At 49.0% G+C, this 21,641-nt stretch overlaps 3 protein-coding genes and 1 long non-coding RNA gene across 5 annotated transcripts in view; 3 read left to right on the forward strand and 1 right to left on the reverse strand.

Annotated features, from left to right (window-relative positions):
- The first annotated feature begins 280 nt into the window (after positions 1 to 280).
- Positions 281 to 6,378, forward strand: LOC124011428 (neutral cholesterol ester hydrolase 1-like). The gene is made up of 6 exons (XM_046324795.1): positions 281 to 2,203; positions 3,736 to 3,979; positions 4,213 to 4,282; positions 4,488 to 4,659; positions 4,831 to 4,970; positions 5,072 to 6,378. Exons 1-6 carry the CDS (start codon positions 2,063 to 2,065, stop codon positions 5,556 to 5,558), a joined length of 1,254 nt encoding a protein of 417 aa, XP_046180751.1. The 5' UTR covers positions 281 to 2,062; the 3' UTR covers positions 5,559 to 6,378.
- A 460-nt stretch (positions 6,379 to 6,838) lies between these two features.
- On the forward strand, positions 6,839 to 14,204 carry LOC124010902 (propionyl-CoA carboxylase beta chain, mitochondrial-like). Its single transcript, XM_046323690.1, has 13 exons — positions 6,839 to 7,105; positions 7,214 to 7,333; positions 7,458 to 7,526; positions 7,673 to 7,729; positions 7,823 to 7,936; positions 10,088 to 10,198; positions 10,306 to 10,535; positions 10,668 to 10,749; positions 11,187 to 11,310; positions 11,421 to 11,528; positions 11,710 to 11,909; positions 13,609 to 13,708; positions 13,782 to 14,204. The coding sequence occupies exons 1-13, from the start codon at positions 6,860 to 6,862 to the stop codon at positions 13,901 to 13,903; spliced, it is 1,683 nt and encodes a 560-aa protein (XP_046179646.1). The 5' UTR covers positions 6,839 to 6,859; the 3' UTR covers positions 13,904 to 14,204.
- On the forward strand, positions 12,331 to 13,495 carry LOC124010903. 2 transcript variants are annotated; one of them, XR_006834514.1, is made up of 2 exons: positions 12,331 to 12,956; positions 13,033 to 13,495. It is a non-coding gene; the product is annotated as an uncharacterized LOC124010903 (long non-coding RNA). The 2 variants fall into 2 exon arrangements; XR_006834515.1 differs by having other exon boundaries at positions 12,331 to 12,924.
- A 663-nt stretch (positions 14,205 to 14,867) lies between the features above and the next one.
- LOC124010998 (cohesin subunit SA-1) overlaps positions 14,868 to 21,641 on the reverse strand; it is a 25,983-nt gene continuing 19,209 nt past the window's right edge. Inside the window, exons 19-25 of the mRNA XM_046323883.1 lie at positions 20,798 to 20,926; positions 20,466 to 20,674; positions 18,928 to 19,105; positions 18,672 to 18,782; positions 16,675 to 16,789; positions 16,482 to 16,562; positions 14,868 to 16,372 (exon numbers count right to left, since the gene is read on the reverse strand). Of these exons, the coding sequence (XP_046179839.1) occupies positions 16,349 to 16,372; positions 16,482 to 16,562; positions 16,675 to 16,789; positions 18,672 to 18,782; positions 18,928 to 19,105; positions 20,466 to 20,674; positions 20,798 to 20,926 (847 nt within the window). The 3' untranslated portion in view covers positions 14,868 to 16,348. The remainder of the gene's footprint in view (positions 16,373 to 16,481; positions 16,563 to 16,674; positions 16,790 to 18,671; positions 18,783 to 18,927; positions 19,106 to 20,465; positions 20,675 to 20,797; positions 20,927 to 21,641) is intronic.

Below are 21,641 nucleotides of genomic sequence, written 5' to 3' on the forward strand. Positions count from 1 at the left end.
ACATTAACGAGTTGTAGGCAATGCAATGCTTTCTCTATCGCTCGACTTATGTATCCCAGTCAGGTGCAGCAGGTTTAGGCCTGTTGGTTTGAGACACTGAATCTTGCAGTCAGAATTTCAGACCAATGTCCAGGTTAGACAAGCAGATGTTTATAGGGCTTTTAAACTGGGTTCAACCTGATTGTTGACATGATAACATACTCCGGTTATTACCCAGTTCTGCTATCCTGCGCCTGACTTCCCTGCAGCCAGTCACACACCTTCGTACAGAATTTCACACCCGAATATGGAGTCAGCAGGAGCAGGTTCCCTCTCGGTGCTGCCATGGACCGCTGGGAGAGACAGGGAGTTCCTCCAGCGCCTCCACCAGCACAACCGGGGTCTCCACTACTCACCCCCTCTGCACCCGGTCCCAGTGGAATTCGTCTCGCCCTTCCCCGGGAGTACGATGGGACGGATGCACACTGCCAGGGTTTCCTGTTGCAGGTGGATCTCTACCTGGCAAACGTCCACCCGGCTCCTTCGGGCCATGAGAAGGTGTCCGCCCTCATCTCGTGCCTCTGGGTTAGAATGTCTTTCTTAATGGGATAAACTGGATCAAACTGGGTTGGACTGGTATTTTAAACTGTGTTAGAATGTAAGAATATATAGGACTTAAAAGGTGCTGGTGCTGTAAAAACAATAACAAAACTTGAAAATGAGGTATGTTCTTTAGACAGGGTATTGGGTGAGGACTTTTCAACTCACAACACTGAGAGCTTGATTGTTTTCCACTGAACAGAATGATCTCAGTTGTCCCCAGTTACTGCTGCTGGGTGTTAGTACTTTATGTATAATTATGATTGTAACACACACACACAGCCGGTGCAATATAGACACTGAGTTTCAAAATGTCAACATATGTATAATGTATGCAGTGGTGTAAAGTACGTAAGTAAAACATTTTTAAAGTAGTCGTTTCTTTTAGGTATCTAAACTTTACTATTCATATTTTTGCCTACTTTTACTTCACTACATTCCTAAAGAAAATAATGTCCCTTTTACACCATACATTTTTACTGACTCCCAAAAGCACAATAACAGTTGGTAGTACTCATGAAAGTCACATGGTGTGAAAGCTATTGACGTTTGAAGGAAGTCCATTCAATAGCATAGAAAATAGCTGTAGTCAGAAAATATGAGATTGTAGATTGTACAGACAAGGTCCCTGAATAAATAACAGGTGGTTTTATTTATGAAACTCCTTAGGGGTGGAAGTTGTTTAAGTTTTAAGCAAGTCTTTTTATTTATTGTTTTACATATAGTGATATTACATTTATAGAAAATAGCCCAAGTCAAAAACTGCAAAAGTAATTTCCTTATATTGTATTGATGAGGTCCATGAACCAAAACAAGTTGGTTCAAGTGATATGGGGTGGAAGCTATCGAAGTTAGAAACAAGTATTTTTTTTCATACATGAAAACGTTTTCATTGAAAACAGCCAAAATAAATCAAATAAAAGAGTCATTGCCATAGATAGGACGGGCGAGGTCCCTGAACCAAAGTTGTTTCTATTCATCTAGTCCTATTGGGTGGAAGAATTTACGTTTTTTTTTTTTTAAGTATTTCTCTGTAAAGTGAATAAAAATGAATTGATAAAGTAAAAGAAGCTCTGCAAATTGCCGTGGATTTGATAGCGATGTCACGTGGTTAAGAAACTATTGACATGTTTCATTAACATGCAAAAGTAGACGTCGCAGTTTTAAGACTTTACTGCTGAGCAGAGGAGATGGCAACGTTTTACATTTCGACTCTAAAAAGAAAATACGACACCGAATTGCAAAAACAAGGCGTGCAACTTGTTCGCTATCGTCCGCGTATTCAGAATATGCCATTTCTATAATTATTGTATGTTCCGTTTAGGTATTAACGAGCAAATTCCGGATCTTTAATATTAAAGCTAACAAACGTTACGTCACACTGGACTTTGGCAGTGTTGTCACACTGACTGCACAGCCCTATGTTGCCGTTGATATACGTGTTCATGTTGGGGAGATAGCGAGCAATACTGGTGTTGTCAAGATGAAGTTGTCTTCTATTGTAGTAACATTGATATTAACGGTGGGTGTTTCTTATTACATCTATACACCGTTACCTGCTGCCATCGAGGGTCATTTGAAACTGATGCTGTTGGACGCCTTATTCCGAGCTATGCTGCAAGTGGTAAGAAACAAGAATAGCTATAAACCCAATCATACTTTACATTGCATTAGCTTGACAGTTCTTTGTGTTAACAAGTAACGTCAGTAGGCAATGCAATACTTTCTCTATTCCTCGACCTATGTATCTATCATGAATCAAGGTAAGACTCAGATGCAAGGCAGGCAGAGGTCGGTAATCCAGAGGTGGGTCAAAGGTAGAGGACGGCAGGCAGGCTCAGGTAGAGTGATCAGGCGGGTGGGCACAGGGTCAGGACAGGCAAGGGTCAAAAACCAGGAGGACGAGAAAAGAGAGACTGGGGACTGACACAAAACCGCTGGTTGACTTGACAAACAAGACGAACTGGCAACAGACAAACAGAGAACACAGGTATAAATACACTGGGAATAATGGGGAAGATGAGCGACACTTGGAGGGGGGTGGAGACAATCACAAAGAGAGGTGAAACAGATCAGGGTGTGACAGTATCCCAGTCAGGTGCAGCAGGTTTAGGCCTGTTGGTTTGAGACACTGAATTGGAGGCTAAACTAGCTAGATAGTTTATAATGCAGTTAACATGTGACGTGTTGTAAAGCTAGCTAGTTAGTCTGAACAAGTAGAACATGTGAACTGATTTGGTGATAGACATAAAACAATGCTTTACTGTGCTTTCTCCATCCCTTGTGTGAAATCATATTTGGATAATTGATTTGAACTAGCTAAATACAGCACATGTGTCACGACTTCTGCCGAAGTCGGTTCCTCTCCTTGTTTGGGCGGCGGTCGACGTCACCGGTCTTCTAGCCATCGCCGATCCACCTTTAATTTTCCATTTGTTTTGTCTTGTTTTCCCACACACCTGGTTTGTTCCCCCCCATGTCTGTGTGTGAAATTGTTTGTTGTAGAGTGTTTGTGCATCTGACTGGTTCGCGACGGGTTATATTGTACCCATATTTTGTTGTTCTGGGTGCCGTTGGTTTTTGCATGTTAAACTGCTCCAGTTATGACCCAGTTCTGCTCTCCTGCGCCTGACTTCCCTGCAGCCAGTCACGCACCTTCTTACAACAAGATCATTTCTAGTGGGTGTGTGTGTGTGTGTGACCCTTCACCTAGATTTCACACAGTCATAGTGTAAGTAGTGCCTGGGGTAAAGACACATAAACAAACACGCACATACACACTGGGGTGAACAGAGCACCTTTAGCTGATGTAACTTGTGTCAGTGGAGAAGAGAGCAACATTCACAGCGTTGTCTAGACCCCAGGCTTTAGGCTCGTAGGTGAAAGGACCGACAGAGACAGATTGTTAAAAGGGGCCTTGGGGAGCCCTATCCTGGTCAAAGATCTGTGCTGACTTGCAAACTCCTATGGTGGTCATTGCCAAGGTTGTGACATTGACCATGTTGGTAGGACAGAACAAACACTCACTCTTACGTCAAAGCCCTAGCTCCTAGAACAGGGTTAGCATACTAAACTACCAGGGATACTCCAGCTCTCTCAGACCTCATTCAAAGGTCTATCTCTCTGTCCTTCTCTCTCCCTCCCCCTCTCCCCCAGGGTGACCTGTGCCAGTGTCTGGGTCTCAGTCACCACATCACAGTGATTCGGGGGTCCACATTGGGGCTGGGGTCCCCGGGAGAGATGGCGGGAGGGCAGGGAGGCGGGATGAGGGTGAGTGACGTGGACTTTGATAGAGTCCCAGTGCGCGTGTATGAGCCCCCCGCCGCGGGGGGAGGAGACAGGGGTCTGAGGAGGGCTGTGATGTTCTACCATGGAGGAGGATGGGCCCTGGGGACCACCAGTAAGTGTGTGTATGTTTACCAGCATAAACACATCTAGTTCATGATGTAATCCTAATGTAACAACCTTTGGTTTTTCACTGTCTTCCTCTCTCTATCTCTCCTCTACTCCCCCATCTCTCTCTCTCTCCTCCTCTACTCCCCCCCATCTCTCTCTCCTTCTCTACTCCCCCATCTCTCTCTCCTTCTCTACTCTCACACCTCTCTCTTCCCCCTCTCCCTGTCTTCCTCTCAGAGATGGGGAGCTATGATGTCTTGTGTAGGCAGATGTCTGATGAGCTGAATGCAGTGGTTGTGTCTGTTGAGTAAGTGTCTCCTGTTTTCACACTGTATTAGCTTCAGTTCTACACACACACACACACACACACACACACACACACACACACACACAACAGGAAAGTGTTGGGTTCTTATAACGCTATAGTTACAAGTTAAGGTTTGAACAGAACTGTTAAAAGGATTAAAAAGTGTTTTTTGTACATTTTACCATAAGTGTGTGTGTGTGTGTAGGTACCGTCTGGCTCCAGAAGTGCATTTCCCTGTGCAGTATGAGGACTGTCTGGCTGCGGCCAAGCACTTCTTGGAGCCGGGCATTCTGGGAAAATTGTCTGTAGATCCACAGCGCGTGGCTGTGTCAGGCGACAGCGCTGGAGGAAACCTGGCTGCAGCGGTCGCACAGCAGGTACACACACACACACACACACACACACACACACACACACACACACACACACACACACACACACACACACACACACACACACACACACACACACACACACACACACACACACACACACACACACACACGTGTCTACACAGACACACTAACACACTCTCCCTGTCTTCACAGATCTCGGTAGATGACAGCGTGAGTGTGAAGTTCAGTGTTCAGGCGTTAATCTACCCAGTCCTCCAGGGTCTAGACCTCAACACTCCATCCTACCAACAGAACCACAACATGCCCATGCTACACCGCTCTATGATGGCCAGGTACACACACGTACATGTTCACACACACTGGTGCACATCTGCACACACACACAGTCACACACACACCTGTGTTAGTAACTCTTCTCTCTCTTTGTCCGTAGGTTCTGGCTGCTCTACCTGGGGGTTGATACCTCTCTCCATCCCCTCCTCTTGTCCCCCTCCTTCCTCCATCATCCCTCCATCCCTCCCTCCCTCCGCTCCCATCTCAACTGGACCAACCTTCTGCCAGCCAAACACATGAAGCATTACAAGCCTGTTGGCATGGAGATGGGGTCACAGGAGGTCACAGGGCAGGAGGGTGATATTCTGTCGGGGTTGCTGGATGTCCGAGCGGCGCCGCTGATGGCAGAGCAGGGGGTTCTGGGTAGAACGCCGCGAGCTTACATTGTAACGTGTGAGTACGATGTGCTCAGAGACGATGGGTTGATGTACACCAGGAGGCTACAAGACGCTGGCGTCGCGGTTTCCAGCCATCACTATGACGACGGTTTCCACGGCGCCTTGAGTTTTGCTCACTGGCCGTTTTTCTTCGATGTGGGGGAAAGAATGATCAGAGGATACATGGACTGGCTGCAGGAAAACCTCTAGTGTGTGTGTGTGTGTGTGTGTGTGTGTGTGTGTGTGTGTGTGTGTGTGTGTGTGTGTGTGTGTGTGTGTGTGTGTGTGTGTGTGTGTGTGTGTGTGTGTGTGTGTGTGTGTGTGTCTATGCAGCTGCAAACACAAAGCCATCTTGCAGTCAGAATTTCAGACCAATGTCCAGGTTAGACAAGCAGATAAGGCTTTTAAACTGGGTTCAACCTGATTGTTGACCTCGGTTAGAATGTGTCTCTTTACTGGGTTAAACTGGATCAAACTGGGTTGGACTAGTGTTTTAAACTGTGTTAGAATGTAAGAATATAACACAGACACCATTCCCTGATTGTAGCTGTTTGCACTCTGGGGTGTGTGTGTGTGTCACAATAAGTTTGGTTCAGTAATACCCAGACACACGTCATCCTATCCCAGCTCTGCTCACCTGACCTGAACAATACATATGCAGTATGTTATCGGTCTGTCAAACTAATATACTAAAATAAACTTCCATCTAAGCCAATCAATGCGCAGTGTTAGAATGAAGTAATCTGGGTAATGGAAAAACAATGAGGACTTAAAAGGTAGGGTCATACAACATGATCCCCTGGTGCTGTAAAAACAATAACAAAACTTGAAAATGAGGTATGTTCTTTAGACAGGGTATTGGGTGAGGACTTTTCAACCCACAACACTGTGAGAGCTTGATTGTTTTCCACTGAACAGAATGATCTCAGTTGTCCCCAGTAACTGCTGCTGGGTGTCAGTACTTTATGTACAATTATGATTGTAATGGTTGATAGATGTTTAACCCTCCAATAAATATTGATCAGTTTGAGTGTTTCTCTTGTTTTAGACTGTAGGCCTACACACACACAGACAGTGCATTTTAGGTTTCAAAACGATTTCAACATATAGATGAGTGACACATGTATAATGCCTGATACATTTAACATGTTGCTTATTCTACCAATCCAATGATGTTAGCTCTACAACAGTGCTTAGGAAAGGAGTTGTGGCTAGGAGGGAAGGGGCAAAGGGCGTTGGTCAGAGCGACCAATCACAGAGGAGATACCAAACCAACTTTCGGGGAAGTGTAGTTTGTATCTCCATGACATTGATACCACTAATATTAAAGCTCCAACCTCTCAAGGTTGACCTATCATATACGGTTCTTAATATGTTGACAAAGGAAGTAAATCCCTATCCAGATCTACCTCGTTTTTGACTGGCCATTCAAAAAATAACTTCTGCTGATTGGCTCAAACGCGCGTCACTTTTACACAGTCCCCACCCACTAATACGTCAGTCAGACAACAATGGCGGCCTTCGCTGTAGCACGGAGCAGCTGCGGTCTGCTTTCCGGACTAAAAGCTTCTTTTAAAACATTCGGACAGGTAAAACATGGCGTGGTTTCGGCAGCCGTTGCACAGTCCGAGCTGCAGCAACAGTCGCGGCGGTGGTATTCCGTTAGTCATCTCTCCGTTCAGGAGAGGATAGACAGAAAGAGGAATGCTGCGCTGATCGGAGGAGGTCAGAAGAGAATTGACGCGCAACACAAAAGGGTAAATAATCTGAGCATGCGCAGGTGTGTCAGTTTGATGGTGTATTTATCTGTTTGCCTGTCTGTCGGTCCGTTTAACGTTTTGTCTGTGTAATGATCTTCTCCACAGGGGAAGCTGACAGCCAGAGAGAGAGTTGAGCTCCTGTTGGATAAGGACTCGTTTGTAGAGTGTGACATGTTTGTGGAACATCGCTGCTCTGACTTCGGCATGGAAGAGGACCACAACAAGGTAACACTTCACCATAGAGGTTCCTACGTTTTATCCAGCCTATGGACACAATGGAATAAACTGATTCATTTTTTAAAATGTTGATTCAGTCATCAACATGGTTTCAGCTTCCCTCTCCCTCTAGTTCGCAGGGGACAGTGTGGTGACTGGACAGGGGAGGATCAACGGAAGGCTGGTGTATGTCTTCAGTCAGGTACACACACACACACACACACACACACACACACACACACACACACACACACACACACACACACACACACACACACACACACACACACACACACACACGCAAGTAGTTACCATTTATTTTCATAAATGTCTCTTGCTCTGTCTTAGGACTTCACAGTATTTGGAGGCAGTCTGTCTGGGGCTCACGCACAGAAGATCTGTAAGGTAGGAGGACGGGCTCACTCTCCAGGGCCTGGTGGTTCACACCACTCCTGCTTCTCATTCATTACTTCTAGTCACATCCCTTTTTGTCTGTAGATCATGGACCAGGCCATGATGGTGGGTGCTCCAGTCATTGGTCTAAATGACTCTGGCGGAGCCAGGATACAGGAGGGGGTGGAGTCACTGGCTGGATACGCCGACATCTTCCTGGTAAGGGGGCGGGGCTTGATTAGACTGGTTACTGGGATGAGGATGGCAACAAATAAATGACATTGCTTCTAAATGTACTCGCTCTCTTCCTGTCTCTCTCCGGTCTCTCGCTCTCTCCTGTCTCTCGCTCTCTCCCTGTCTCTCTCTCTCCGGTCTCTCGCTCTCTCCCTGTCTCTCTCTCTCCGGTCTCTCGCTCTCTCCCTGTCTCTCTCTCTCCGGTCTCTCGCTCTCTCCCTGTCTCTCTCTCTCCGGTCTCTCGCTCTCTCCCTGTCTCTCTCTCTCTCCGGTCTCGCTCTCTCCCTGTCTCTCTCTCTCTCCCTGTCTCTCTCTCTCCGATCTCTCGCTCTCTCCCTGTCTCTCGCTCTCCGGTCTCTCGCTCTCTCCCTGTCTCTCTCTCTCCGATCTCTCGCTCTCTCCCTGTCTCTCTCTCTCTCCCTGTCTCTCTCTCTCCGGTCTCTCGCTCTCTCCCTGTCTCTCTCTCTCTCCGGTCTCTCGCTCTCTCCCTGTCTCTCTCTCTCTCCGGTCTCTCGCTCTCTCCCTGTCTCTCTCTCTCTCCCTGTCTCTCTCTCTCTCCGGTCTCTCGCTCTCTCCCGGTCTCTCGCTCTCTCCCTGTCTCTCGCTCTCTCCCTGTCTCTCGCTCTCTCCGGTCTCTCGCTCTCTCCCTGTCTCTCCGGTCTCTCGCTCTCTCCCTGTCTCTCGCTCTCTCCCTGTCTCTCTCTCTCTCCGGTCTCTCGCTCTCTCCCTGTCTCTCTCTCTCCGGTCTCTCGCTCTCTCCCTGTCTCTCGCTCTCTCCCTGTCTCTCTCTCTCCGGTCTCTCGCTCTCTCCCTGTCTCTCTCTCTCCGGTCTCTCGCTCTCTCCCTGTCTCTCTCTCTCCGGTCTCTCGCTCTCTCCCTGTCTCTCTCTCTCCGGTCTCTCGCTCTCTCCCTGTCTCTCGCTCTCTCCCTGTCTCTCGCTCTCTCCGGTCTCTCGCTCTCTCCCTGTCTCTCCGGTCTCTCGCTCTCTCCCTGTCTCTCGCTCTCTCCCTGTCTCTCTCTCTCTCCGGTCTCTCGCTCTCTCCCTGTCTCTCTCTCTCCGGTCTCTCGCTCTCTCCCTGTCTCTCTCTCTCCGGTCTCTCGCTCTCTCTCCTCTCTCTCGCTCTCTCCCTGTCTCTCTCTCTCCGGTCTCTCGCTCTCTCCCTGTCTCTCTCTCTCCGGTCTCTCGCTCTCTCCCTGTCTCTCTCTCTCCGGTCTCTCGCTCTCTCCCTGTCTCTCTCTCTCCGGTCTCTCGCTCTCTCCCTGTCTCTCTCTCTCCGGTCTCTCGCTCTCTCCCTGTCTGTCTCTCCCGCTCTCTCGCTCTCTCCCTGTCTGTCTCTCCCGCTCTCTCCCTGTCTGTCTCTCGCTCTCTCCCTGTCTGTCTCTCCCGCTCTCTCCCTGTCTGTCTCTCCCGCTCTCTCGCTCTCTCCCTGTCTGTCTCTCCCGGTCTCTCGCTCTCTCCCTGTCTGTCTCTCCCGGTCTCTCGCTCTCTCCCTGTCTGTCTCTCCCGGTCTCTCGCTCTCTCCCTGTCTCTCTCTCCGGTCTCTCCCTGTCTGTCTCTCCCGGTCTCTCGCTCCTGTCTCTCTCTCCCTGTCTCTCTCCGGTCTCTCCCTGTCTGTCTCTCCCGGTCTCTCGCTCCTGTCTCTCTCTCCCTGTCTCTCTTTCCGGTCTCTCGCGCTCTGTATGTCTCTCTCTCCGGTCTCTCGCGCTCTGTATGTCTCTCTCTCCCTGTCTCTCTCTCCGGTCTCTCGCTCTCTGTCTGTCTCTCTGTCCGGTCTCTCGCGCTCTGTATGTCTCTCTCTCCGGTCTCTCGCGCTCTGTATGTCTCTCTCTCCGGTCCGGTCTCTCCCGGTCTCTTGCGCTCTCTCCCGGTCTCTCGCTCTCTCCCGGTCTCTCGCTCTCTTCCTGTCTCTCTCTCGCTCTCTTCCTGTCTCTCTCTCGCTCTCTTCCTGTCTCTCTCTCGCTCTCTTCCTGTCTCTCTCTCACTCTCTCCCGGTCTCTCGCTCTCTTCCTGTCTCTCTCTCGCTCTCTTCCTGTCTCTCTCGCTCTCTTCCTGTCTCTCTCGCTCTCTTCCTGTCTCTCCCGGTCTCACGCTCTTTTCTGGTCTCATTCTCTCTCCTGGTCTCTCTTTCTCTGTAGAGGAATGTGATGGCTTCAGGTGTGGTTCCTCAGATCTCTCTGATCATGGGTCCCTGTGCTGGAGGAGCTGTCTACTCTCCTGCCCTGACCGACTTCACCTTTATGGTCAAGGTAAGACACACACACAGTATAGGAGAACCACAGGACCCTTCCTGTATAGATTTAATGTACAATTAATACAACTATCATGGGTTATATCCAGATCTTTGTGTGTGTAGGACACCTCATACCTGTTCATCACAGGTCCTGACGTAGTGAAGTCTGTCACCAATGAAGACGTCACTCAGGAGGAACTGGGAGGAGCTAAAACACACACCGCCGTGTCAGGCGTCGCTCACCGTGCGTTTGAGAACGACATTGATGCTCTGCTCAACCTCCGAAACTTCTTCAACTTCCTTCCCCTTAGCAACCAGGACCCCACCCCCGTTACTGAGTGCCACGACCCCAGGTACCCAACCACAGAACACCTCTGACAGACTAGCCAATCACAGAACAGACCATGGCATTTGGGATATTCCTGAAATGTAATCCATATGAATGGCCTTTGGAGGATGTTTGATCTCATCCCTCTCCTCTCCAGTGATAGACTGGTTCCTGGTCTGGACACCATTGTTCCCTTTGAGACCACTAAAGCCTACGACATGCTGGACATCATCCAGGGGGTAGGACACACACACACACACAAACACGCACACATACGCACATACACACATACACACACGCACACATACGCACACATGCACATACACGCACACATACACACACACGCGCACACACACACACACACATACACACACACACGCACACACACGCACACACACACACACGCGCACATACACACACACACACACACGCGCACATACACACACACACGCGCACACACACACGCGCACATACACACACACACACGCGCACATACACACACACACGCGCACATACACGCGCACATACACACACGCGCACGCACACATGCACACACACACACACGCACACACATGCACACCCACACACATGCACACGCACGCACACACACACAGGTACCCGCACACGCACACACACGCACAGCCTGTTGTCTACTGACCTGTGGTTTTAACTTTAGATTGCGGACGAGAGGGAGTTCTTTGAGATCATGCCTAACTACGCTAAAAACATCGTAGTGGGATTCTCTCGCATGAACGGACGAACTGTTGGAATTGTAGGGAATCAACCTAAAGTAGCGTCTGGTGAGTAGAAGAATCAGATGGATTAGTGATGATGATAGTGGTGGTGATGACAATGACGTGGTGGTGGTGATGATGATAATGGTAGTGATACTTCTCCTGTGTGTGTGCAGGTTGTCTGGACATTAACTCATCAGTGAAGGGAGCTCGCTTCGTTCGTTTCTGCGACGCTTTCAACATCCCCATCCTCACCTTCGTGGACGTGCCTGGTTTCCTGCCAGGTAGTGTGCAAGTCTGACTTTCCTCATGAATAATTGGCATGTCAAAAAGTAGATGACTCACTGGACAGCTTTCACATAAATTATGAAACGTGCGTACTGCGATCAACTGTCATTTTTAATCAAAACAAGTTAAGATTTTTTTCAAACCAGAGGATTCCACCTTCCTCGCCGTTTCCCTCAGGTACGTCTCAGGAGTATGGAGGTATCATCCGACACGGGGCCAAGCTACTGTTTGCCTTTGCTGAGGCCACCGTCCCCAAGATCACCATCATCACTAGGAAGGCCTACGGAGGAGCGTATGACGTCATGAGTTCCAAGCACCTGAGAGGAGATGTGAACTACGCCTGGCCGTCTGCAGAGGTGGCTGTGATGGGAGCCAAGGTAACACAACACACCTCCTACACAAGACCAAGGTAACACAACACAACACACCTTCTACACAAGACCAAGGTAACACAACACACCTCCTACACAAGACCAAGGTAACACAACACACCTCCTACACAAGACCAAGGTAACACAACACACCTCCTACACAAGACCAAGGTAACACAACACACCTCCTACACAAGACCAAGGTAACACAACACACCTCCTACACAAGACCAAGGTAACACAACACACCTCCTACACAAGACCAAGGTAACACAACACACCTCCTACACAAGACCAAGGTAACACAACACACCTCCTACACAAGACCAAGGTAACACAACACACCTCCTACACAAGACCAAGGTAACACAACACACCTCCTACACAAGACCAAGGTAACACAACACACCTCCTACACAAGACCAAGGTAACACAACACACCTCCTACACAAGACCAAGGTAACACAACACACCTCCTACACAAGACCAAGGTAACACAACACACCTCCTACACAAGACCAAGGTAACACAACACACCTCCTACACAAGACCAAGGTAACGCAACACACCTCCTACACAAGACCAAGGTAACACAACACACCTCCTACACAAGACCAAGGTAACGCAACACACCTCCTACACAAGACCAAGGTAACACAACACACCTCCTACACAAGACCAAGGTAACACAACACACCTCCTACACAAGACCAAGGTAACACAACACACCTCCTACACAAGACCAAGGTAACACAACACACCTCCTACACAAGACCAAGGTAACGCAACACACCTCCTACACAAGACCAAGGTAACGCAACACACCTCCTACACAAGACCAAGGTAACACAACACACACACACCTTCTACACAAAACCAAGGTAACACAACACACACACACCTTCTACACAAAACCAAGGTAACACAACACACACACACCTTCTACACAAGACCAAGGTAACGCAACACACCTCCTACACAAGACCAAGGTAACGCAACACACCTCCTACACAAGACCAAGGTAACGCAACACACCTCCTACACAAGACCAAGGTAACACAACACACACACCTTCTACACAAACCGCAACACACCTCCTAACGCAACACACCTCCTACACAAGACCAAGGTAACGCAACACACCTCCTACACAAGACCAAGGTAACGCAACACACCTCCTACACAAGACCAAGGTAACGCAACACACCTCCTACACAAGACCAAGGTAACGCAACACACCTCCTACACAAGACCATGGTAACGCAACACACCTCCTACACAAGACCAAGGTAACGCAACACACCTCCTACACAAGACCAAGGTAACGCAACACACCTCCTACACAAGACCAAGGTAACGCAACACACCTCCTACACAAGACCAAGGTAACGCAACACACCTCCTACACAAGACCAAGGTAACGCAACACACCTCCTACACAAGACCAAGGTAACGCAACACACCTCCTACACAAGACCAAGGTAACGCAACACACCTCCTACACAAGACCAAGGTAACGCAACACACCTCCTACACAAGACCAAGGTAACGCAACACACCTCCTACACAAGACCAAGGTAACGCAACACACCTCCTACACAAGACCAAGGTAACGCAACACATACTTCTAGCCATGGCAACATTCACAATGTCAAAATGGGAAAAGGTCAGTGCTCACTTGAAAACATTCCTAACATGTTCCCAGGGTGCTGTGCAGATCATCTTCAGAGGGAAATCCAACCAGGCAGAGCAGGAGGCTGAATACGTAGAGAAGTTCGCCAACCCTTTCCCTGCCGCTGTCAGAGGTACTACACACACACACCATCCATTCCAACAAACATTACACCCACTCCCCCATTGTAACCGTGTGTGTTTTAGGGTTCGTGGATGACATCATCGTGCCGTCGACCACCCGGAAGAGGATCTGTAGGGATCTGGAGGTTCTGGCTTCCAAGAAACAGACCAACCCCTGGAAGAAACACGCCAACATCCCACTCTAACAGACACCTTCAACCACCCGACCGGTCTGTCTCCAATTTCACCTGTAGCTTAGAGCAGGGCTCTCCAACCCTGTTCCTGGAGAGATACCTTCCTGTAGGTTTTCACTCCAACCCTAATCTAGCGTACTTGATTCTAACAATTTGTTTGTTGATAAGCTGAATCAGGTCAGTATCTCTCCAGGAACAGGGTTGGAGAGCCCTGGATTAGATCCACTTATCTGTCCCTAACCCTGTGGGACTTGTTAGGAAGAATCAGCATTTTTCTGTCTGATTTGTTAAATAAAATCATTGAAATTGTAAAGATGTCTGTCTTTGTCCGTGTGTGAAACAGAACTTTATATCCCAATGAGTTTGAACGTGTGTGTAATGTAATTGCTAAAATATACTTAAGTATCACAAGTAAAACTTTCAAATTCCTTATATTAAGCAAACTAAACAACACCCATTTTGTTACTATATAGGGAGAGCCAGAGGTACACCAACTGATCTTCCAGATCAGAGGCCGTAGGGATGTTCTCTTGTTAAGTTTAAGAATTGGACCATTTCCTGTCATTGGAAATGTAATGAGTACTTTGGGTGTCAGGGAAAATGTATGGAGAAAAGTACAGATACTCTGCTGGGGCTCAGTCTCCATAGTTCTTGGTTCTCCCCCTCTGGAGTCAAGTAGACAGCGTGTCTTAGAATTAAGTCTTTTTATATATACACAGTGCATTTGGAAAGTATTCCACATTTTATGTTGCAGCCTTATTCCAAATCAGGTTCAAGGATGACAGAATGTACAGTCTCACAGCAAAGTCTGCATATTGGTCAATTATCTTTATTTTTTATAAATGTGCAAAAACGTCAACCTGTTTTCATAAGGCTGTAACATAACAAAATGTGAAAAGTCAAGGGGTCTGAATACTTTCCGTAGGCACTGTATGGAGTCTATTCTTAGAACCGGTCCAAAACACACAATCCAGGATTAGATTACAGATTTTATTTATTTAAAAAAGATAAGATCAACAAGTTCACAGGAAGGAAAAAAAACAGTATTTTAGAAGGTTAAAGGGCAGGTGATGCCATCGCTACAGAAAGAACCAATCATCTCTGATATTTACAGAAGGGCAGCTTAACCAGCCAGTAGAAGAACAATAGGGGTGGGTCAAAGTGATAAGACAACCAATCAACTTATGTGTAACTACAGCCACATAAGACTAGAGGGGTATTCTCTGCTGGTCTCCACCTTCATATGCACTGATCTGAAAAGAGGACAGGTGAAATGAATATGGTAGAAGGCTACTGGATATTAGCAGTTACCTGTCCAGGTCTTCCTCATCAGTGCAGATGAAAAGGAAGTCACTTTAGACTGTTGAGCCTGCACAACTACCTATGGTCGCACTGGACACACCCTTATATGGCGCTTAACAGGCTGGGTATCCATGGCAACAGCCTGAGCAGTAGGGCCTAATCAGATATAAGCATTTAGGCAACCGTTTGGCAACAAACAAGATACTTTTTCAGAAAGATAACTGTACAAACAAATATATCAGACAAAAGAAATTAAAAACTCACTTCATTTAAAACTTTGTACTAAAGCTACTGAAATTCAAAATATATTTATTTTTAAAACGTCTTTAAAAAAGCCACGATTCCACCGTGGGTGTGTGTCTGAAGCTCTGATGGGGAGTGGCTTGGGATTTGGCTATGATGTCACAGCCTCTTGTATGGCCAATGAGAACTCTTCTAGTTCTGGTCCCATTGCTTGCTGTTTGGTGCATTTGCCAATAAAACCAAATACAGGATATTCTCAACACTATTGAAAGGGAAGAGAGAGTAAAGAGAGACAGGAGTGAGAGAGTAAAGATTTATCACATTAAATATCAAGTTCCATCTGGGGGGGGGGGTCTATACATGACGTCGGAAGTGGAACGAAACAACCATACAACTGTGTGGCATGGGGGACTGTATAGCCGGGCGCACAGGGCCATGAGTACCACAGAGCTAGCGGAGAGATTAGCCAGAATGCTAACAAGTTAAAACAAGTCAGGAAGGAAGGGCCGAAAGTTTACAATATTTTTAAAGAAATGTGGAACCATGTTTTGTACGATATTTTGTCCGATATTCTGTCCGGTTTGTAGCCAACACACCCACACGTCCACTGAACGATAAAAGATCTTCTCTATGTACGATAGATACTCTGTACGATATTTTGTCCGAAATTCTCAGGGTTGAGTGGGATCCTTCGGCCGGTCAGTGAGTGGATCCCTGGAGCTTCAGGGTAGATCCCAACAGATCCACACACACACACAAACACAAACACAAGGCCGTCAAACTGGCTGATCAGAGTTCGTCTGGGTGTTCAAGTGTGTGTGATAAAAGTTCTGACAGACAGTCTGACGTTTGATTGACAGCTCATCCTGTCGGAGGCCCCTCCCCCTTCCAGGAAGGACCGGGAACACTGGATCAGAACATGGGCATGGTGAAACCCTGGGATAACGGACGAAAGAGATGTCGTTAAATGACAGATATCATCATGGATCATGTCTTAGCCTTGCAGTGGTAAACCGGTGTGACCCTGAGTGTGTGTTCTGCTTACCGACTCGTCCTCGATCATGGCTGCTGAGTCGAAGAAGTCTGGTCTGAGCTCCGCCCTCTCACGTCTGTTCCTGGAGGGAGGCTGGAACGACACAACGCGAGAATCAACAAATGAAGCGATACACACTGGACGAATTACACAACAGAATTGACGATCGAATCAAACACGACAGACAGGAAGTGATGTCACTGACCAGGTCGATGACCATGGTGTCTTCGAACTCCTCGTTCATGTCCTCCAGTTGACCTCGCGATGACATCATGACGTCCTCAAAGATTGGCTCTGCGTCATCCTCCATCAGACCACGACTAGAGAGAGAGGTGGGGGGGTCAGTAAATACACACACTAGACTAGACGAGAGAGAGAGAGGTGGGGGGCCCGTACATACACACACTAGACTAGACTAGAGAGAGAGAGGTGGGGGGCCCGTACATACACACACTAGACTAGACTAGAGAGAGAGAGGTGGGGGGCCCGTACATACACACACACTAGACTAGACTAGAGAGAGAGAGGTGGGGGGCCCATACATACACACACTAGACTAGACTAGAGAGAGAGAGGTGGGGGGCCCGTACATACACACACTAGACTAGACTAGAGAGAGAGAGGTGGGGGGCCCATACATACACACACAAGACTAGACTAGAGAGAGAGAGGTGGGGGCCCATACATACACACACAAGACTAGACTAGAGAGAGAGAGGTGGGGGGCCCATACATACACACACAAGACTAGACTAGAGAGAGAGAGGTGGGGGGCCCATACATACACACACTAGACTAGACTAGAGAGAGAGAGGTGGGGGGCCCGTACATACACACACTAGACTAGACTAGAGAGAGAGAGGGGGGGGCCCGTACATACACACACTAGACTAGACTAGAGAGAGAGAGGTGGGGGGCCCGTACATACACACACTAGACTAGACTAGAGAGAGAGAGGTGGGGGGCCCGTACATACACACACTAGACTAGACTAGAGAGAGAGAGGTGGGGGGCCCGTACATACACACACTAGACTAGACTAGAGAGAGAGAGGTGGGGGGCCCGTACATACACACACTAGACTAGAGAGAGAGAGGTGGGGGGCCCGTACATACACACACTAGACTAGACTAGAGAGAGAGAGGTGGGGGGCCCGTACATACACACACTAGACTAGACTAGAGAGAGAGAGGTGGGGGGCCCGTACATACACAACCTAGACTAGACTAGAGAGAGAGAGGTGGGGGGCCCGTACATACACAACCTAGACTAGAGAGAGAGAGGTGGGGGGCCAGTACATATACACACTAGACTAGAGAGAGAGAGGTGGGGGGCCAGTACATATACACACTAGACTAGAGAGAGAGGTGGGGGGCCAGTACATACACACACTAGACTAGAGAGAGAGAGGTGGGGGGCCAGTACATATACACACTAGACTAGAGAGAGAGGTGGGGGGTCAGTACATATACACACTAGACTAGAGAGAGAGGTGGGGGGGCCAGTACATATACACACTAGACTAGAGAGAGGTGGGGGGGTCAGTACATATACACACTAGAGAGAGAAAGGTGGGGGGTCAGTACATACACACACTAGACTAGAGCGAGAAGTGGGGGGGTTCAGTACATACACACACTAGAGAGAGAAAGGTGGGGGTCAGTACATATACACACTAGACTAGAGCGAGAAGTGGGGGGGTCAGTACATACACACACTAGACTAGAGAGAGAGAGGTGGGGGGGCAGTACATATACACACTAGACTAGAGAGAGAGAGAGAAGTGGGGGGTCAGTACATATACACACTAGACTAGAGAGAGAGAGAGAGTGGGGGGTCAGTACATATACACACTAGAGAGAGAAAGGTGGGGGGTCAGTACATACACACACTAGACTAGAGCGAGAAGTGGGGGGGTTCAGTACATACACACACTAGAGAGAGAAAGGTGGGGGGTCAGTACATATACACACTAGACTAGAGCGAGAAGTGGGGGGGTCAGTACATACACACACTAGAGAGAGAAAGGTGGGGGGTCAGTACATATACACACTAGACTAGAGCGAGAAGTGGGGGGGTCAGTACATACACACACTAGACTAGAGAGAGAGAGGTGGGGGGTCAGTACACACTAGACACGCACACACACCCTCGACAGGCACACACACACACCCTCGACACGTGCACACACTAGACACGTACACAGTTTGTCTGACAGTCTGGTTGCGGGCCTTCATGTAGTTCATGGCTGTTCTATCCTTCCTGCTGTCCTCCATCTTCTGTTGGCCTAGCCAAGACATCTGCATCTGGGGACTGCAGAGGAGAGGGTTACACACACACACACACACACACACACACACACACACACACACACACACACACACACACACACACACACACACACACACACACACACACACACACACACACACACACACACACACACACACACACTTACTTGTGTACATAGTCGTTCTCTGAGCCAGGTTCAGAGTCGTGGTCAGGTAGGTGTGTGTCCGCCGCCTGCCGTGGGTTTTCTCTGAGGACGGTGGAGGTGAGCTGAGGGGTGGTTAGCGCCCCCGGTGTCTGGAGGCTGTCATTACCACGAAGCCAGGAGGCCTCCACACTACTCTCCTCTAGTGGGCCGACAGAGAGACGGAGAAAAACTCACATTTTAGCAACATCTGTAGGTACTTGTATTTATACAGGGAGTGTACAAAACATTAGGAACACCTGCTCTTTCCATGACAGACTGACCTGGTGACAGTTATGATCCCATATATATGGATTGTGTGTGTGCGCCATTCAGAGGGTGAATGGGTAAAACAAAAGATTTCGGTGCCTGTGAACAGGGTACGGCAGTAGGTGCCTGTGAACAGGGTACGGTAGTAGGTGCCTGTGAACAGGGTACGGCAGTAGGTGCCTGTGAACAGGGTACGGCAGTAGGTGCCTGTGAACAGGGTACGGCAGTAGGTGCCTGTGAACAGGGTACGGCAGTAGGTGCCTGTGAACAGGGTACGGCAGTAGGTGCCTGTGAACAGGGTACGGCAGTAGGTGCCTGTGAACAGGGTACGGCAGTAGGTGCCTGTGAACAGGGTACGGCAGTAGGTGCCTGTGAACAGGGTACGGCAGTAGGTGCCTGTGAACAGGGTACGGTAGTAGGTGCCTGTGAACAGGGTACGGCAGTAGGTGCCTGTGAACAGGGTACGGTAGTAGGTGCCTGTGAACAGGGTACGGCAGTAGGTGCCTGTGAACAGGGTACGGCAGTAGGTGCCTGTGAACAGGGTACGGCAGTAGGTGCCTGTGAACAGGGTACGGCAGTAGGTGCCTGTGAACTGGGTACGGCAGTAGGTGCCTGTGAACAGGGTACGGCAGTAGGTGCCTGTGAACAGGGTACGGCAGTAGGTGCCTGTGAACAGGGTACGGCAGTAGGTGCCTGTGAACAGGGTACGGCAGAAGGTGCCTGTGAACAGGGTACGGCAGTAGGTGCCTGTGAACAGGGTACGGTAGTAGGTGCCTGTGAACAGGGTACGGTAGTAGGTGCCTGTGAACAGGGTACGGTAGTAGGTGCCTGTGAACAGGGTACGGTAGAAGGTGCCTGTGAACAGGGTACGGTAGAAGGTGCCTGTGAACAGGGTACGGTAGAAGGTGCCTGTGAACAGGGTACGGTAGTAGGTGCCTGTGAACAGGGTATGGTAGTAGGTGCCTGTGAACAGGGTACGGTAGTAGGTGACAGGCGCAGTGTATCAAGAACTGCAGCACTGCTGTTTTTTGTTTTTTTACACTGTTTCCTGTGTGTATGAGGAATGGTCCACCACCCAAAGGACATCCAGCCAACAAGACAACTGTGAGAAGCGTTGGAGTCAACATGGGCCAGCATCCCTGTGGAACGCTTTCCACACCTTGTAGTCCATGCCCTGATGAACTGAGGCTGTTCAATATTAGGAAGATGTTTAGTAGCCTCAGTGTATGTCTCTGTGTGAGAGATAGACCCACCCTCGATGCGTTTACTCTTGTGTATTGGCGTCCGTCCCTTCTTGCTGCGGATGGAGCTGGTCTTGCTGCTGGCGCCTGACGTTACCGACATCCGGTCCCCATCCTCTCCTCCTGTTAGCAGACTGTTCCGGTAGGAGATTAAGGGCAGCCACACGTCCTCACGGCGCTCCGACATCGACTCCGACATAAACTTCTCCAGATACGAGTGACTGGGAGGAGGAGAGAGACGGGTTTCACACACAGTCTGCTTATTGTGACATAATCATTTGACACACACAGTCGGCTTATTGTGACATAATCATTTGACACACACACACAGGGCAGGTACTTACACAGTCTTCTTGTCCTGTCGCAGCAGTTTGGAGGAGAACTCTGAGAGGACCTCAAGGAAGGCCAGGTTAGGAGGAGGGAACTCTGCACCATGGGGGTTCTGGTACTTAAAGGCAAACTCTATACCATCCCTGTGGAGGGACGAGAGAGGAAGAGTGGGACGAGAGGAAGAGTGGGGAGAGAGGAAGAGTGGGGAGAGAGAAAGAGTGGGGAGAGAGAAAGAGTGGGGAGAGAGAAAGAGTGGGGAGAGAGAAAGAGTGGGGAGAGAGAAAGAGTGGGGAGAGAGAAAGAGTGGGGAGAGAGAAAGAGTGGGGAGAGAGAAAGAGTGGGGGAGAGAAAGAGTGGGACGAGAGAAAGAGTGGGGAGAGAGGAAGAGTGGGGAGAGAGGAAGAGTGGGGAGAGAGGAAGAGTGGGGAGAGAGAAAGAGTGGGGAGAGAGAAAGAGTGGGGAGAGAGAAAGAGTGGGGAGAGAGAAAGAGTGGGGAGAGAGAAAGAGTGGGGAGAGAGAAAGAGTGGGGAGAGAGAAAGAGTGGGGAGAGAGAAAGAGTGGGGAGAGAGGAAGAGTGGGGAGAGAGGAAGAGTGGGGAGAGAGAAAGAGTGGGGAGAGAGGAAGAGTGGGGAGAGAGGAAGAGTGGGGAGGAGGAAGAGTGGGGAGAGAGGAAGAGTGGGGAGAGAGAAAGAGTGGGGAGAGAGAAAGAGTGGGGGAGAGAGAAAGAGTGGGGAGAGAGAAAGAGTGGGGAGAGAGAAAGAGTGGGGGAGAGAGAAAGAGTGGGGAGAGAGAAAGAGTGGGGAGAGAGGAAGAGTGGGGAGAGAGGAAGAGTGGGGGAGAGAAAGAGTGGGGAGAGAG

The sequence above is a fragment of the Oncorhynchus gorbuscha genome, linkage group LG23, assembly GCF_021184085.1.
Source record: "Oncorhynchus gorbuscha isolate QuinsamMale2020 ecotype Even-year linkage group LG23, OgorEven_v1.0, whole genome shotgun sequence".
Taxonomy (NCBI): domain Eukaryota; kingdom Metazoa; phylum Chordata; class Actinopteri; order Salmoniformes; family Salmonidae; genus Oncorhynchus; species Oncorhynchus gorbuscha.